The sequence below is a fragment of the Sebastes fasciatus genome, chromosome 17 (assembly GCF_043250625.1).
Source record: "Sebastes fasciatus isolate fSebFas1 chromosome 17, fSebFas1.pri, whole genome shotgun sequence".
In the NCBI taxonomy this organism is placed as follows: Eukaryota; Metazoa; Chordata; class Actinopteri; order Perciformes; family Sebastidae; genus Sebastes; species Sebastes fasciatus.
The window spans coordinates 13,749,668-13,767,735 of record NC_133811.1 but is presented as its reverse complement, the minus strand read 5'-3'; the positions used below and the strand labels follow the sequence as shown (position 1 = coordinate 13,767,735).

The following is an 18,068-nucleotide window of genomic DNA, read 5'->3' as shown; positions in this document are numbered from 1 at the left end:
AGTCACATGACAAAAAGTCAGTGAAACTTTGACTGAGCTGCAGGCGGTCGTGTCTAGAAGGGAGCCGGCAAAACCGCGAAATCTGATCTGAGATCTGCAAAAATTTGCAAAAACTCTCGCTGCCCGACGACTTATGCTAACCTTAACCATTCGAGGTCAATGCCTAACCTTAACTAGTCGTGATCAATGCCTAACCTTAACAATCTCGCGAGAGTTTCCCCAGCTTGTGGGCTCTAGTCACTACCACACTACACAGAGCAGAGAGAAGAGAGGACAAGACAGGTTGTAAGTAGACGTTTTAAAAATGTAAATAGCTCAATATGTAGCCTATAGCATGTAGAGCCCCCCTTTTTTTCCCAATATTGGTAACAGTTGTGGGCACTTGAGAAAATGTTGTATATATAGATTTCATTGACTTCCAATTTGTGTAAAATAAATTGTAAAAGAAGTTGTACTGCACAAAATACATTTTTGAGTTCTCTATCTTCTAGCCATGATTGTGCTGTTTCCATAGGGGTGCAGGATTTATATGTTGCAGTGGAAAATGAGGCCACAGTGAGTAAAATGTGACAGGAGCAAAAAGTGCCCTGAAACTGCTTGGGCTTCAGAGTCTGGATTCTCAGTGTCAAATGAATGCACTGTGTAGTGCCCTCAAAAATCCCCACAATGGAACAAAAAAGCATGTACACTACTATTTGCTAAAATTTCCTGCGACACTACACCCGTCAGTGATGGCACACAATGATGATTCATGAGTTCCAAAATCTCAATTTACTGTTCACTATAGAGTTAACAAACGTTAAGGTTTATTTAAGAAGGCAATCGTGAATAAGTGAACAAGGGGGTGATTTCAGTCCTGATGACAAGAAACACAAAAAGGACAACAGGGTTAATACTAGAGCTGCAACTATTAGTTGTTTAATCGATTACAACAAACAATTTGACAACATCACCTCATCGTTAATAGCAGCCATAGTTTATACTTGGTGATTTAAGTTTGTATCGCAAACAAAGAGACTTCTTTTAGGACCAAAATAATCCCTTGGAAAAAGATTTCCTATTTCAAACTCAACTCAGAGATTTTCATTAAATAAATGTCTGTGGTCACTATCAATGAATTTAATAGTGATTGAGCATATGGCCCACTGATGAAAGTATTGCAATATTTACTATATATATTTGCAGTATTAAAAACTGGGTGTCTGTGGCGACATTCCCGTGAAGAAATGCTGACAAAACACTTGACTTTTATCATCAAGTAGTCACAGGAAATGCAATATGTTTGTCAGTGAGCTAGACACTGACTGCTGTCGTTCATCATAAACAGCATTTTTTGACAGCCAATCGTTTTGAAATATTGCAGGGAGTGATGGAATAAGAAGGATCAGTTACAGTGAGCTGTTAGATGAAGAGCTGCAGGCGACAGGCTGCACACCTCCGACTTCTCAGCGAGATAACCAACTACTTTCACTTTCGCTGTTCACAGACTCCCGCCGTGTGCAGCATAAAATCAGATCACGGTTGCTCACTGAATGATGGACAAAAAGTTCAAAGCTTAAATGTTAAACTAAACAGCTTTGGGAAACCAGTGAAGTAAAAACGAAGTACGAGTTTCTGAATTTATCTCAAGTCTGACTGTGTATAGTCAGAGTTGATCTTTGTGGAAGAAGCCCCAGGTCCCGTGTGCCTGGAGGGAGAAATGAGTCTATATCAGTCAGCAAAGAAGTGGATTGGCAGCGTTGACTGACGAACAAACTGGTGCCAGCATTGGTTTGAACAAGCTCCTACAGGCTGGAGGATGACGTTCAAACTGTCAGCAAATGACACACTGCAACGCTCAGGCTTCGGTTGATGTGGTATGGATATGATTAGAGTGGTGTTGAGACTCAGCCTAAAGAGGTAGTTAGCTCAGGATTATAAGACCTCGCAAACAAGCAACATTAGCCCGAGAGCCCGTGGTCCCACAACAGCTAGGCTCCTTCTCGCTTTCATTTGCACCGACAGCTCACTTTCCCACACTGGGAAAAGCACAATGAAAGGTTTTTTTAGGGCCTTTTTTAAAGCCGTCGTCCGTTAGCAGTGTGGCAGCCCACCATGGGCACACAGACACAAACGCAGGCATTCTGGGTAATTACTGCTAACGACCCCGCCGCTTGTTAGCCAGACCTCCTATTTTTGCCATCACGGTGCCAACACCCTGAGCCTGTGACATCAGAGCTTGTTTTGTTGTGGGTCTACTTTGCATGCGGACGCTTTTAATGACACCAGACAGCGGTAGAAGTGTGTGTGTGCAAGCAAATGTTAGCATGCCTGACGAACCAGCGGCTAAGTTAATATAAATGTGTCCATGCAGGAGAGTGTTTACACAGAGATTACAACTCTGTATGCGTGTGTGTGTGTGTGGGCTAAAGCCAAGTCACTGGTCAATGTGCAAGACTGAAAGCCAGCGAGATGCCCATGAGAAGAAAGTGAACGTTTTTTTTTGATTGCTCTTTTTAAAAAGGGTTATGACTCCGCTATTCAGATCCCACGGTTGGCTGCCAAACCTCCAGTGACGCACACAACATACACACGCTCACATTTCTGTGTAAAATACGCCACCTCACACACCACACATACACGAAAGGATTCATTTTATCTCAAAAGAAAAATCTAAATTAAAAACAAAAACAAATGCAGAAACCACCAAAATGCAGACTGTGTCTGCAAAAAGTTTAAGAGTACGGGAGATCACAGCAAGTCTGTGCCGAGTGTATTGTTATCCTCAGTGAACAAAATACATTTTTATTGGACAATGTTTTTTTATTTAAGTCAATTCAATCAAGTGTATCCAACAGCAGTGGTGGAAGAAGTATTCAGATTGTTTACTTAAGCAAAAGTAGCAATACCACAGTGTAAAATACGCTATATGTAAAAATATGTAAGTATTATCATCAAAATATACTTAAAAAGTAAAAGTACTCATTATGCAGAATGGCCCTATTCAGAATAATATAAGTTGTATCACTGGATTATAATTATTGATGCATTAATGTGTAAAGGTGGACCTCATTTTAAAGACTAAATGACTAATACTGCTGGGTAGCTTCATCTATAATACATCATCATTTATTAGTTTATTTATATTTTGTATTAATAAGTTGAATCTGCAAAGTAACTAGTTACTAATCTTCTCAATTAAATGGAGTGAAGAAAAAGTACAATATTGGCTTCCAAAATGTAGTGAAGGGGAAGTATAAAGTAGCATAAAATAAAGTACTCAAGTAAAGTACAAGTAGCCCAAAAGTGTACTTACTGTAAGTACAATACTTGAGTAAATGTACAATCCTACATTGTCCTACAGATATAATGAATGATATAGTATAAATATAATGTTATATTATTGTGTGTCTGAATCTGTCTGACACAATGCCAGCTGTTTTTCTTTACTAAATTTAAGTATTGACAAATTTTCTGTTTACCTTTATATAATATTGCGTTTCATAGACATACAGCAATAATACGAGAAGTATTTAGAGTACTGTTGGTCACAGAGGTGAGCTGCTGTCACCCTTACTCTTGCACACACATACAGACAGACAAAACCTCATGAGGATGACAATGCCCTATTTGGGTAGGGTGCCATCTCCTGGTTGGAACAGAGCATGTAACCTCATATCCCACCCGCAGATGTGGAAAGTGTGGTGGGGTTGGGGGGGATAACGGCAATTTCCCATGAAGTTGCCAGACTTGCCACATGTTGAAACCCTCTTTCACGACCCGTATGTCTCCACAGGTTTAGCCTGGCTTATCAGGGTCACACCATCACCGTCAACTACCATTCCCTATAGCTCAGAGTGGGGTTGAATGTGTGCATTTTAGGGCAGCAACTAACCATTTCTTTTCATATCGGTTGATTCTTTTTTTAGATTAATCGACTTGTTTTGTCAATAAAATGCCCATCACAAGTTCCCAAAGCCCTAGGTGAATCTTTAAATTACTTGTTTTGTCAGACCTACAGTCCAAACCCAAAAGATTTCCATTTATAATAATATAAAACAGAGAAAATCCTTACATTTCAGAGGCTGGAGCTAGGGATCGTTTGACACTTTTGCTTCAGAAATTACTTATATTGATTAAATTGATTGATTGAGCAGAATTATTCTCAAAAAATCAAGTACTTTTCTGCTGAGAATCTTCTACTATTGCGCACTATAGCTACTATATATGCACTTATGGATATGACTTATGGATGTCATGCATATGTGCATGACAGAAAAGAGTGTCTGCAGAGCTGGTTGCAGAGGCCAGAGGTAGCAGGTAAATCATTGGTCATCTCAGGCTAGTAAAAGAGGCTTAGTTAAGTGACAGGAGAGGAAGAACCTTCACAGAGGACTGCACACACAAACTGGGCACTGTCTATAGTATGTAAACAGTGTGTGTGTTAAGGGAGAGTAACGGGCTTAACGCTCTGATCTCGGTGACTGCAGTCGGTCTGTTCTGCAGACGCCAGCTGGTAAACATGCCAGTGTGGGCCAAGTCTGTGTTTGTACGGGCGAGGGCGGGAGCTACAGTGTGTATTGTGCATGAATTAAAGATTGTGCAATAAAAAAGCAAATAGAGTTTGATCAGAGTTAGTAGTCAGATGTGCAGGAGTGCCAGGATGTAGCGTACCTTAACTGTATACCTGAGGGAAAAGAACTGTGTGCATATGTGTGTATGTGAGGAAGAGAAAGAGCGAGATGGACAGTTTTACTGCGATGTGTCTCCTTCATGTCTTATCTCCCTCCTCTCCTCTCCTGCACTCCATGTGAGGGCAGATTCTCTCCTCTTTATGACTCTTTATCTGACATGAAAGGCACTAACATGGGATACCCGCCATTACGGCTCCATCAACATGAAAAGCTCTGACACGGGATTCTCTGCTGCGGCTCAGCCCATTAAGGACGACTGGCGATCCTGTGCTCTGTCAAGGAGCCGTCACAAGCAGACAGCACCGACATAATGAGGACTTAAAACCTTAACCTTGCCTTTAAGACCTCTGGTCAAAAGCAGCAATAAAACCTCAAGAGGGCACCTACTGGCTGGCCCGCTCGGTAATTACAACCCGTGTCCTAGCACTAACCCAAAAGGTCCCATAGTTTAGATATACAAAAGAGTGTAAGATAGTTCAGAAGTAAGGCTGAGGGGTCATAGGCCTAACACAATGATTGGTATTCTCAAATGAACAAACTAGCAGCCTGATTCTGCTTTTGATACAGCCACCTACACCTGACCAGTGATAATGGTTTTAAAGAGAGATATAAAGCTTACGATACCTTCAGACATACCTTCAGCTACACAGAATCACAAAATCAAATAGAGATGGACTTTGCAGATGTGAAGTGCTTGGAGACAAAGACTATGTTCACATTACCAGCAAATGTTTAACAATATGTCAATGAAAATAGGAAATAGTTGAAGACTATTTGCCTCGTCATTTAAAAGTCATTTAAAGTGTAAATGAACTTCTCAAACAGACTTTTCACAATTCACTCAGTTCTTCTGATAAATTTGTCATGTTTCACAAAGCAGAACTCTGATTTAATGAAATCACGTTATAAAAATTGCATGGACGTGCTGACAGGCGGTGCTTCGGTATGTCAGACAGTAACGTCACACATCTTACTTTAGTTTATTTAACTTAGTTCACAGAAGAGCTGTTAAAGTTAAATATCAGCTGAAATGAAAAGGTCTTTCTTTAGGAGTCATACAAAGTCCTACATTATGATTTAAGAGCATCATCTATGTAACGGGGAACCCAGATCTGTCAAATTGAGCAATATGTTAAAGGAGTCTGGCAGTCACTGGACTCCAACAACTCCAGTGTGTATTTTCGGAACAATGCGCTGTGGGACGGCAGTCCCCGGTGTGAGGGCACAGATCCATTCACACTGATGTCTGATATGGGTCACTTCAAACATGATTGGCACAAAGATCGGATCAGGGCAAAAAATCGGAATTGAGCATTAAGCCCTGTAATGTGAATGTAGCCAAAGACAGCAAATCAAAAAGATGCACATGCTTATAAATTTCTTTGGGTGACACATTACCTCCTGACACTGGAGCATCCATGAACACGGCACCCATCTTCTCTGCAGCGACTGCCATCTCTCTTGAGACGGCAGGGTCGATGGTGGAGGAGTCAATCAACAGCGTTCCCTTCTTCACCTTCCTAAAGAGGGCAAGACAAAAAGCATTAAGACTTCACGGAGAGTGCATAAACTATGTTTTGTCTGTCCATGCCTTTCCGTTTGTACATGAAGCTGTATATTAGTTGAACATTTTAAATACTTGGGCACAATTATTGATCAGAGACGCTAACTTTTAATGAGAACTCAAGAGAGCATTTTTAAAAGAGCCAATCAGCAGTTGTTTTTAAATCAGGAAGCTGAGGAGCTTTGGTGTTAGCCAACACATACTTGAAATGGCATACAGAAACCTGGTTGAAAGCATTTTATCATTTAACATAACAGCATGGTACGGCAACTTGAGTGCAAAGAGCAAAAACAAGCGTATTGCAGGGAAAGTGATTGGCGTCACAGAAGCAACTTTGCAATATATTTGACAGTGCTGTACACAGGAAGATTAAACATATAACTACAGATACCTCACATCCACTACACTCAGGGTTTGAGCTGCTTCCGTCTGGCCGTCAATTTAGGGTCCCAAGGGTCAGCCGGAACATATATATGAAGTCTTTTGTTCCCTGTGTCATACGGGCATCGAACGCGGAATGACTGCACCAGGGAACACTTGTTATAATATAAGATGTGCTCTCTTTTATTATTTACATAACCTACTGCTACCTGCCCATTGCACTATTGTATATTGTATACTGTATATTTGTGTATTTTAATGGTGTGTAGTGTTACGTGTATTGTATGTAACTTTGCTGTATTTGGAGAGGCCAAAGACAAATCTCCACTGAGGTACGGAGGGGTTGTGTTTTGCTTACTTGAGGATGCCATTTGGGCCCATGTAGACTTCAATGACGTTGGGACTGGAGGGTAGCATTGTGAAGATGCGGTCCGCTTTCTCCGCCACCTCTCCTGGAGTGTCTACTACCTGAATATTGCACAATATCATCGCATCATCAACACAAAATAAACATCTTCATGAACAAATGGGATGTATTGTAGCTCTTATTTATGACAACCTGTTGGCTCAGAAGCACATATTCATTTAGTCGCTGTTCTAAAGAAACTGCAGTGAGTTTCAATGAATGGGTGGTGAAAGCTTGCAGACGCTCGTCAATATGGAGTGCATTCTTGGCTGAGTTGGCCTATTAAATGTCAAATCTTATGTTATATATTTGTGACATTCTATTAAATGTTCAACCGTCCATATATGATGTGTTACTGACTGACCTGGGCACCGATGTCCTGCAGCTCCTTGCAAGACTCAGGGAAGACATCAGTGGCAATAACGGGATAACCGTTTTTCAACAGGTTTCTGGCCATGGGAGTGCCCATGTTTCCCAGACCAACAAACCCCACTGGTGTTTTTGAGGCCATCGATCGCGTTGACACTGAGGGAGGATAACAAAGACGCCATTAGAGGTGTGAGAAAACATGTGAGACTTGTTGTTTAGTTGAAGTCCAGAGCAATACAAACACATTACAATCATAAATGTAGAGAGGCTGCACACATCTGTAATAACATCATTTTTACTTGTAGAAATGCAGTTGATTAGTTTGATTCTGCTTACGTAATAAAGGCAAGGCAAGTTCATTTGTATATCTCCTTTCAAACACTGAAGAAATTCGAAGTGCTTTACATAAAATGGAGGCAAAACTACTTTCCACCATGAGTAGTGCTATGAAAAATGTGGTTTCCTATGGTTAATGACTGCCAGGTCAAATGGCAGTGAAAAGCAACTGAACTGCTTAAATTTTCCAGAAGGAAATGCTCTAATCAGAATCAATAACAACAGAGCAAATCTTTCTGCTGCAACTTACGACCAGCTTTTGGGCAGTCTGGCCAGGCTATTAAACACTGCTGTCTCAGCCAAGGTACAGCCAGGTTAACAGATACTAAACAGAGTGGAAACTCTGGCAGTGAACCAACCAGACTACGACAAGAGGATTAGGCCTGGAGAGTGAAGCCCAAACAGAAAGTCCTCAACTAACCCTTCAACATATACTGTAGGTACCACATTGCTATTACTCCAGGGATGATAGTCTCTAACACTGGCCTAAGATGACCGACATAAATATACTTTGTTCAGGTGTTGCTTACTTTGCATGTAATACGTTTTGTCCTAATGACACTCCAACATCTAGTAAGATGAGTATCTACAATAATGTTGTGATCTATGAAATAAAAGCAACAATTGAACAGATGCTTCTTCCAGACAGACATGTAGCCTTGGTGCTCTGTCTGTCTTGCAACATTGCGGTCCATAATTCATCATGACACCCATTTTCCCTAAACTGAGTTTATGAATTGAATCATATCATCCTTACAAAATAAACCTTACAAAAATTGCAACATGTCTGATCTAATTAGGGCTGACCCGAATGCTTTGAAGTTTTGGAGCTTTGACCGCTTTGTTGCCATAATCAACTCTCCAAATCAGTATTCCAATGCTTTCTTTTTTTTAGTTTTTTATATAAAAAAATATGTAATAATAATATAAATTCCAAAATAGCCCATGAAATAAGGAATAATCCCACAACATTATTCAACACGGATAACGCTGTTTGTTGTTTGTGTAGAGGTGTGTGTGTGTGTGTGTAGTGCAGCAGCAGCAGCACTGTACCGAAGCTTCTAATACCTTCCAATATTTCTCACCGAAGCTTTGAAGCCCAAAAAATGGTATTCAGGACAGCCCTAGAACTAATACTTCTTTTTTCCAATTACATTACTACTGACATGTTTCAGAAATGCAAGACAGAAGATCTTTTGGTTAGTATGGGAATATTGTTCCCATAGTTATGACACATTTCAGTTGTCTGTTTCTGCTTTAAAGTCCTTATGCAGTCCATGACAGCATACTCGACTACTAGTTTTGTCTATTTATTATATACAAAATAGATATTTATTTGAATATAATAATAATAATATGGCTTAATATGTTCACACAAGTATGTCAACCCATTTGAAGTGGTTGCTGGCATTACTTTGCAATGGACTTTGAAACTGGGCTGTACAGGACTGTGACAAGACCACGTCTGCTTTGTAAAGGCAGTTCATGCATGGGGAAATGGGAAAGCACTGTATTTGGGCCTTTAGAGGAAGTTTCTTCACAGAAATTATTCCTGTAAGCCAAATTGAACCATTGCAATGCAACGCCAGTAGCCTATACCTTTAGGAAAAAATATATATATTATAATGGTTCACATCACAGCACAACTATTTCAACACCAGAGAGTTACATGCAGTAAAGAAAAGGACCAGTGTAACTATGATATCATGTCAGTGCTCCCTGAATTTCTAGTACTATTCAAATGCTGTCGCTGCTCCTAAACTATGGAACAAGTTACCCCCTGATATACGCACCGTCACTGACCTAGTACTTTTTAAATCTAAACTCAAGACTTTTTTTATTTAGATTGGCTTTTAATACCTAGTAGCGCTGTGACATTTGTTCCTGTGCTTTTTATGTACCTTTTTAGGATTTTATGATATGTTGTGTTTTTATTCCTGTTACTTCTTGATGTTAATGTAAAGCACTGTAGGTACCTTTTGGTTATTGTAAAGGGGCAATACAAATAAATGTTGATTGATTGATTGAAATCAATATTCACTGTTGCTGTCTCAGAAAGCATAGTTGTGTCGCATTGTAGGAGGGGCAGGGAGGAGTGGACGTTGTGTTACAATCCAAGGCTAATCCATGAATGCATGTAATGAATTATTGAGAATAACAACACCTAAAGCAGACTTGCATAAACAAAACCCACTGCAGACTCTCATACCATCTATCTAGAGCACTATAAAGAGATCACTGTCAGTTAAAAGTAGCTGTTACTACATTTCTGATCTTCTGCTATGTTATGAACCATCCAGACCTCTCAGGTCATCTGGATCAGGTCTGCTTAGTGTCCCCAGAGTCAGAGCAAAACATGCAGAAGCAGATTTTATGCACCAAATATTTGGAACAAGCTCCCAGAAAACCTGCAGGACCAACTCCAACTCTGAGTTATTTTAAATCAAAGCTTAAAACTTTCCTGTTTGCTGCTGCTGCCTTTTATTAAACCAGATAATGATCTTATATACTGCACTAGAGCTTTTACTCTTGTGTGTTATACTCTATTTTAGCTTCTATCCTTTTTAGCTTGTTTTTATTATCTAATCTTTAATGTTTCTATAACTGTTTTAATTATGTCTTAATGTTATTTTGCACTTTGTTCTTAAATGTTTATGTAAAGCACTTTGAATTGCCCTGTTGCTGAAATGTGCTATACAAATAAAGCTGCCTTGCCTTGTTACTGGCCATTGCTTCACATGTGATTATGCTCATGTCCACTAAGCACATTGTCCAACACACTGCATGATTGAACACCACACAGCAGGTGGTCACACTTAACTAGCAGGAGCACTAAGTATTCATACTTTCTTCAGTGGGCTAAGAAGCTAAGCTAAGCTACCAGGCTGCTGCAGCAGACACTGTTCCTCTCAACAACACGGTAAAAAACGGCACAAGGAAACAACATAAGTGAATACTTTACCGAAAGCAAGGTCGACATGTTTATTCCACCTTAACAGTAAATGTCTTGACCCTCTAAACAACGCAGCCATGCTTCTTCTCTCCTCTTGACCTCAGTGTACAGTGACAGCTGTCAAGCACAGGAAAAGCACCAGCTGAACTGCTCATGATTGACTGTGATTTCAGCCAATCACAGCGCTCGGTGAGTTTCCCGCAGCCAATGGGAACACGGCGAAGGCGGGACTTCCTGTGTTGTTTTTTTTTACATAGATACTACACTCTAGTATATGATGATGATTAAGATGAGTAATCCTGTGGTATTGTTGTAAATCAGAAGGGATATAAACGTATGGAGCAACTTAATTGAAGTAACTCGAGTATTTAATAGAGTTATCTCCAGTCGTAGAGACGTATCTCTCTCTCTCCTCAGCATCAGCATCACTCTGCTCTGCTCAGCATCCCGGAAGCTCAGCATCATCTTGCTCCTTCAGGAAGAGACGCATCATCGTCAGAGCTTTTGTCAACAACGAGGGACTAGTGGCAAAAAACATCGGCCAGAAATCCCCTCTTTTGTGGAATTCATATGAAAAGGGTACTCTTTTCTATTTCAAGCTGAATTAAACGCCTGTGATTTCTGTGTTTTGTGTCAGAACAGCTAGCTATCATGTTCAGCTACAGTAGCTAGTGACTTGGCCTGTTCACATGCTAGCTGCCTAGCAACCGTCACTAAGATTATCCTCTCACTAGCTCGTGAGTGTTTATCACTGTGGCTGTTATGGTTAAACTGGTTAAGCTGAATTTGAGAATCTGTTATGATTGTAACTTTCATTTATCTCGGGTTGGGTTGAATGGAGATGTCAGGATGGGGTTTGTTGTTTTAGCTTTATTCTCATCCAGGAAAAAGATGAATGGATGTTGGGAGTGATGTTGCATCCAGCTACACATTCACACCTAAAGGCTCAGTTTGAGCATTTAAAAAGCTGTAATACTGTACTGTATTAGTCACAGTGATGTGGTGGTAGATGGGTATATAATATGGCTTCCAACCCCCTTAACTATACATCAGCTAGGTATTCAATTTAAAGATTTAAGCTTTATTCTCATAAAGTTGGGGGGCTTGCAAGAGACAACTTAAAAAAAAAAAAAAAAAGTGGTCAAAATGAATGCTGCAGAGATCTCTTGACTTTTAATAATTTGTGTCAAGCTCCACTGGATACTACTGTATATGTCCTCTAATGCAATTTTTTCTTACACCGCCACTGCCTGGTTTAAAGACCAAGGCTTTGACTCACCATCTTTGACCTGACAAAGCTCCTCCAGAGCCACAGAAGACACATTAAACCACTGTTTTCAGTGCTGAATAGTAGTGGTAGTATAATACCATCTATTATCTGTAACCGCTTATCCTATTCTGTATTCTACACCCTGGACAGATCGCCAGAATATCACAGGGCTGACACATAGAGACAGACAACCATTCACGCTCACAATATCACCTACTACTAATGGCTCAGTTTGAGCATTTAAGCGTTTACTGCCTTGCTGTAATACTGTACTGTATTAGTTACTGTATTAGTCACAGTGATGTGGTGGTAGATGGGCATATTATGGCTTCCAACTCCCCTTAACTATACATCACCTAGGTATTCAATTTAAAGATTTAAGCTTTATTTTCATAAAGTTGGGGGGCTTGCAAGAAACAACTTTTCAAAATGAATGCTGCAGAGATATCTGAGCTCCACTGGATACTACTGTATATGTCCTCTAATGCAATTTTTCTTACACCGCCACTGCCTGGTTGAAGACCAAGGCATTGAGTGTTTATCACTGTGGCTGTTATGTTTAGCTGGTTAAGCTGAATTTGAGAATCTGTTATGACTTGTTATGACTCTAGCATTCATTTATCTCAGGTTGGGTTGAATGGAAATGTAGGTTCAGGAGGTTGTTTGTTGTTTTAGCTTTATTCTCATCCAGGAAAAAGATGAATGGATGCTGGAAGTGATGTTGCATCCAGCTACACATTCACACCTAAAGGCTCAGTTTGAGCATTTAAAAGCTTTTACTGCCTTGCTGTAATACTGTACTGTATTAGTTACTGTATTAGTCACAGTGATGTGGTGGTGGTAGATGGGTATATTATGGCTTCCAGCCCCCTTAACTATATATCAGCTAGGTATTCAATTTGGTGAAAGATTTAAGCTTTATTTTCATAAAGTTAGGGGGCTTGCAAGAGACAACTTTAAAAAAAAAAAAATTAAAAATGAATGCTGCAGAGATATCTGAGCTCCACTGGATACTACTGTATATGCCCTCTAATGCAATTTTTTCTTACACCGTCACTGCCTGGTTAAAGACCAAGGCTCTGACTCACCATCTTTGACCTGACAAAGCTCCTCCAGAGCCACAGAAGACACATTAAACCACTGTTTTCAGTGCTGAATAGTAGTGGTAGTATAATACCATCTATTATCTGTAACCGCTTATCCTATTCTGTATTCTACACCCTGGACAGATCACCAGAATATCACAGGGCTGACACATAGAGACAGACAACCATTCACGCTCACAATATCACCTACTACTAAAGGCTCAGTTTGAGCATTTAAGCGTTTACTGCCTTGCTGTAATACTGTACTGTATTAGTTACTGTATTAGTCACAGTGATGTGGTGGTAGATGGGCATATTATGGCTTCCAACTCCCCTTAACTATACATCACCTAGGTATTCAATTTAAAGATTTAAGCTTTATTTTCATAAAGTTGGGGGGCTTGCAAGAAACAACTTTTCAAAATGAATGCTGCAGAGATATCTGAGCTCCACTGGATACTACTGTATATGCCCTCTAATGCAATTTTTTCTTACACCGTCACTGCCTGGTTAAAGACCAAGGCTCTGACTCACCATCTTTGACCTGACAAAGCTCCTCCAGAGCCACAGAAGACACATTAAACCACTGTTTTCAGGGCTGAATAGTAGTATGGATGAATTTAATAATGTCCATCCATTATCTGTAAGCGGTTATCCTATTCTGGGACGCGGTGGGGGGAGGCCGGAGCAGATCCTAGTTGACACTGGGCGACGGCGGGATACACCCTGGACAGGTCGCCAGACTATCACAGGGCTGACACATAGAGACAGACAACCATTCACGCTCACATTCACACCTACGGGCAATTTAGAGTCAACAATTAACCTAACCTGCATGTCTTTGGACTGTGGGAGGAAACCGGAGAACCCGGAGAAAACCCACGCTAACACGGGGAGAACATGCAAACTCCACACAGAAGGTCCTTCCAAGCCGGGTTTGAACCTGATGTGAGGCGACAGTGCTAAAACCATATGTCTTCTAATATCATTTTCCTAACACTGTCACTGCCTGGTTAAAAACCAAGGCTTTGACTCAGCATGCCATCACCGTCTTTGACCTGACGAAGCTCCTCCAGAGCCAAAAGAAGACACATTATACCACTGTTTACAGGGCGGGATAGTTCTTCTTAGTAATAGTATAATACCACAATCTAAAAATTCTCCATTAGAGGTAAAAGTTTATTTCAAAATCATACATTTACTCATCCCTCACAAAGCTCATAGGATGTGGAATGTCCCCAAGTTTCTCCCAAAGATAGCACTTCTTCTCACGCTTGGTGTCATTTTAGGACAGCAGTCCAGTAACTTGGGTGGCAGCACTAAAGGCAAGTAACGAAAACAAAAGTTCTCTTTGTGCAGTAAATGTCATAGATTACATGAAATATTGGTTGGCTGCAGATTTTGCTCTTTAAGATAGAAACTGATGTCCTGTGGTTATTTTAAGTCAAGTCAGATCAATTATACAGCCCAAAATCACAGAGTTGCCTCAGAGGGCTTTACAATCTGGACAGCACATGACACCCTCTATTCTTAAAACCTTGTTTATCGATAGAAATATGGCAAATACATCTGCCCAGAGGTGGATATATGCTGTGTACATATGCTACTTTACTTAATTTGTCTTTTTTGTTGCATGTGTGTGTGTGACTTAAAAACTCTACTGTGATACTCATCTTCTCCGTCCTCTGCTCTTTTGTCCTACAGACAAATGAAGTGACCAACAGGACACAATGTCATCGTTCCAGGTGGTGGACTCGTCGCCGGGCAGCAGCGTCAGCGTCATGGAAACGTCCAACTTTGCCCACGTCATCTTCCAGAACGTGGGGAAGAGTTTCCCGCCCCAGGCGCCCCTGGAGTGTTGCTACACGCTGACCCCTTACATCCCGCCCAACCCCAAAGACTGGGTGGGCATCTTCAAGGTACATCACACACACACACACACACCACAGCGACTCTCACCATGCTTCAAAGACATCGTCAGACATCATCAATTAAAGACCAGACTGTTATTAATCTGAATCATTTATGTTACAAAGAGAGATTGGAGCTACTCCCAGCTCATTACATTCGTGTTTGTTAGATGGATTATGTGTTTCGGTTTTATTAATTGGCCATAGGTTTGCAGTGAGTGCATTAACACACACATCCGCCTTGACACTAATGCTTCACCTCTTCACTACATGCCTAAAACCTCACCACACGCTTTGGTGTGGTTGTTCTGCACGCGGAAAGAGGAAGAGTGTACACGGTGGGCTGGTTGCAGTAGGTCTCGCTGGGGGGCAAACATTTGGTGCTCTTTATGAACCACTCTGATTCTTATTAGGACCTCTTTTACCCCCCCACTTCACTTGTTCGCTCTCCCTCTGTCTTTCCATCAGTCTGTTCTCTGCTTCCTGCTTAACCAACCTTCCCGCTCCGCTCTTTTATCAAGGCCATCAAATCTCACACATAATTAACAGGAAATGTGAACTAGGAAACTTAATGTCTCGTAAAGTCGAAAGACAAACATTTTATTGTTGTTTAAGAACTGACTTCAAATCCACCAGCTCAATTAAAAAGGAATAAAGATGCTGTGTTTATATGGAAAAAAAGTCAATTGGAAAATTTAATTGTTGTAATCCGCGCTAATGAAACCTGTTTGATGGTGCTTCATGTTGGAGAACAAGCAGACCGCGCTTCTTTAATCCGTTTGACGTACATGTCTGCTTTTTGCGTGTTCATAGATATTTATCTATTTAATTCTGGAAAAAAATATAAGAAATAATGTACAGCAAGCTGGACATTGGTGTGAAATAAACCCCGACAGGGCGATGCAGGCCCCTGACGCAACTCTTAATACATGCCCCACTGACAAAAAAGAGGAAATTATCACAAGTTGAATGGTCCATTATATATATTTATTACACGGCTTTGTTGAATACTCTATTCTGATTGGTCAATCACAGCTATCTACGATCTGTTATTTCTTTATAGCAGACCACTCTATGTATAACAGACCGTTACTATGGACACAGTTCTGATCTCACAGTCTGGATGACCATTTATGTGTCAAATTATTGATTTCATAAGTAAGTTGGTGTGTAATAAGCGGGATAATGTACAGCGAGCGGGTCATTGTTGTGAAATAAACCCCGAAAGGGCGACACTGTATATTATCTCTTACATAAGGAACCATTCAGCTTGTGATAATTGCTTCTTTTTGTCAGTGGGGCATGGATGAAGAGGTCAGTATTTCTGCATGCTTTTACAAATAATAATCATCCACTTTGATTATAATAGAAAATGAGCTAGTCTCAGGGTATTTGGAAAATTATTATTTTCATTGACTATTAATCTGTCGATTATTTTATCGATTAATCGATTAGTTGTTTGGTCTATAAAATGTCAGAAAATGGCGAAAAATGACAATCAGTTTTCCCCAAAGCCCAAGTTGACGTCCTCAAATGTCTTGTTTTGTCTTTTTTTTTTAAGCTGGAATCAAAGAATTTTTCTTTTTCTTTTTTCTTAAAAAATTACTCAAACCGATTAATTGATTATCAAAATAGTTGCCGATTAATTTAATATTTGACAGCTGATTGATTAATCAGAGCACCTTTAATATTTGGGAAGCCTAATGTAAAAATCAACAGGTTGGTGGATAATTAAAAACGAGTGATCAGATTTGACTTTCCCACTGAGCACCTCCGATCGACACGTTGATGACACTCTTGTCATGTGAGTTTTTTCGCCTCCCAGGGGCGATACCTTTTGTGCAGAGATGACTCAGGGAGCGAGCATTTTCTCCCTCTTACCCTTTACATCTATAGGCGTTACCTGTTTCTGAGAGAGAGACTGAGCAATAAAGGATGACTCAGACTGCACAGACAGGCGCTGTTCAGTTGAGTTGTGCACAGACACCCCCTAGTGGCGGAACATGTTAATAGCACAATAATAAGGATCCTCCTTTTAGAACAAACTTGCTCCTAGATGTGCAATACTCGCATGCAATGTATACACAGTAAACATCAACAGTGTACACTCTAATCAGGCTAGTTTCCAGCATAGTGATTGTTCCATACATGATCAATTGAACATCAGTTTAGTTTAGTTTAGTTTAGTTTAGTTTAGTTTAGTTTGAGATTTAAAACACACATACACAACTCCCTAAAAAGCCCCGTGGAGGTTTTTCGGTTGTGGCATGTTTGGTTGGGTCGGCAGGGAGAAACCCGTTGTGTGGGTGTATAATTAAAGTGTCATCGCGCTGTTTGCTCACACCTTGACTGAGTGATGGATAGCTGCTTTACCTGTGATTATTTTATAACATCACTCCCGTGTTGGAATGCCACACCGTACCTAGCGAAATGTCAGTCAACTTCACTCTGCAATTAGCCAAATTATTTATGTCTGTTCTCTCTTAAGCAAACACCCCGTGAGCACACAAGCAAAAAAAACCTGGGAGGTGTCCATGGCAGGCCTTGCCATGAAGAATGTTCTTGGCCCCGGTTTCCACACTGATGATTACCATTTGTTTTGAGTAGCATTATACTGAGTGTAATGTGTTGATATGGCACACACTGCAATTATGTATGTTACCTGAAATTTTGACAAATGTTTTGAGTAGCTCAGTTGATTTACTGTCGCTTCCCAATGCCCTTATTTTTTCCTAGACTTTTTTTTTTTTTTTTACTTAAATGAATTGATTGATTGTTGTTTATGTAAGTATTACACTGCAAACATTATTTTTTATGTGAACATGGTAAAACTTAACATGTTCTAATTAATCTTTAATCCCTCCCTGGGTTTTGTGCATCCTATAATTACCTGTGCACCATTGTCAACCAACTGCCTGAACTATAATATGATATGATTGCTATATGGCAGCCGTCCAACGAAGACAAACTTTCTCTTGTGCCAATTTTTCTCCATTTTTTAAATGTAAAAAAAAAAAAAAAAAAAGAGCCACAGGTGGTTGAGTTATCCACAGCTGAAATGCAAGTTATGTAATGTCACAAACATGTATCGCACATGTGAGTTGAAACGAGGTGTGTGTGT

At 40.2% G+C, this 18,068-nt stretch overlaps 2 protein-coding genes across 5 annotated transcripts in view; one reads left to right on the top strand and one right to left on the bottom strand.

The window, feature by feature from the left end:
* hibadha (3-hydroxyisobutyrate dehydrogenase a) overlaps nt 1–10,848 on the bottom strand; it is a 28,302-nt gene extending 17,454 nt beyond the window's left edge. The window contains exons 1-4 of the mRNA XM_074614476.1: nt 10,692–10,848; nt 7,389–7,549; nt 6,977–7,086; nt 6,072–6,193 (exon numbers count right to left, since the gene is read on the bottom strand). Of these exons, the coding sequence (XP_074470577.1) occupies nt 6,072–6,193; nt 6,977–7,086; nt 7,389–7,549; nt 10,692–10,761 (463 nt within the window). The 5' untranslated portion in view covers nt 10,762–10,848. The remainder of the gene's footprint in view (nt 1–6,071; nt 6,194–6,976; nt 7,087–7,388; nt 7,550–10,691) is intronic.
* A 119-nt stretch (nt 10,849–10,967) lies between these two features.
* Nucleotides 10,968–18,068, top strand: part of tax1bp1a (Tax1 (human T-cell leukemia virus type I) binding protein 1a) — a 28,462-nt gene continuing 21,361 nt past the window's right edge. For all 4 annotated transcript variants that reach the window (XM_074612624.1, XM_074612623.1, XM_074612626.1 and 1 more), the window contains exons 1-2: nt 10,968–11,261; nt 14,742–14,956. In XM_074612624.1, coding sequence (XP_074468725.1) covers nt 14,768–14,956 — 189 coding nt within the window. In that variant the 5' untranslated portion in view covers nt 10,968–11,261; nt 14,742–14,767. The remainder of the gene's footprint in view (nt 11,262–14,741; nt 14,957–18,068) is intronic.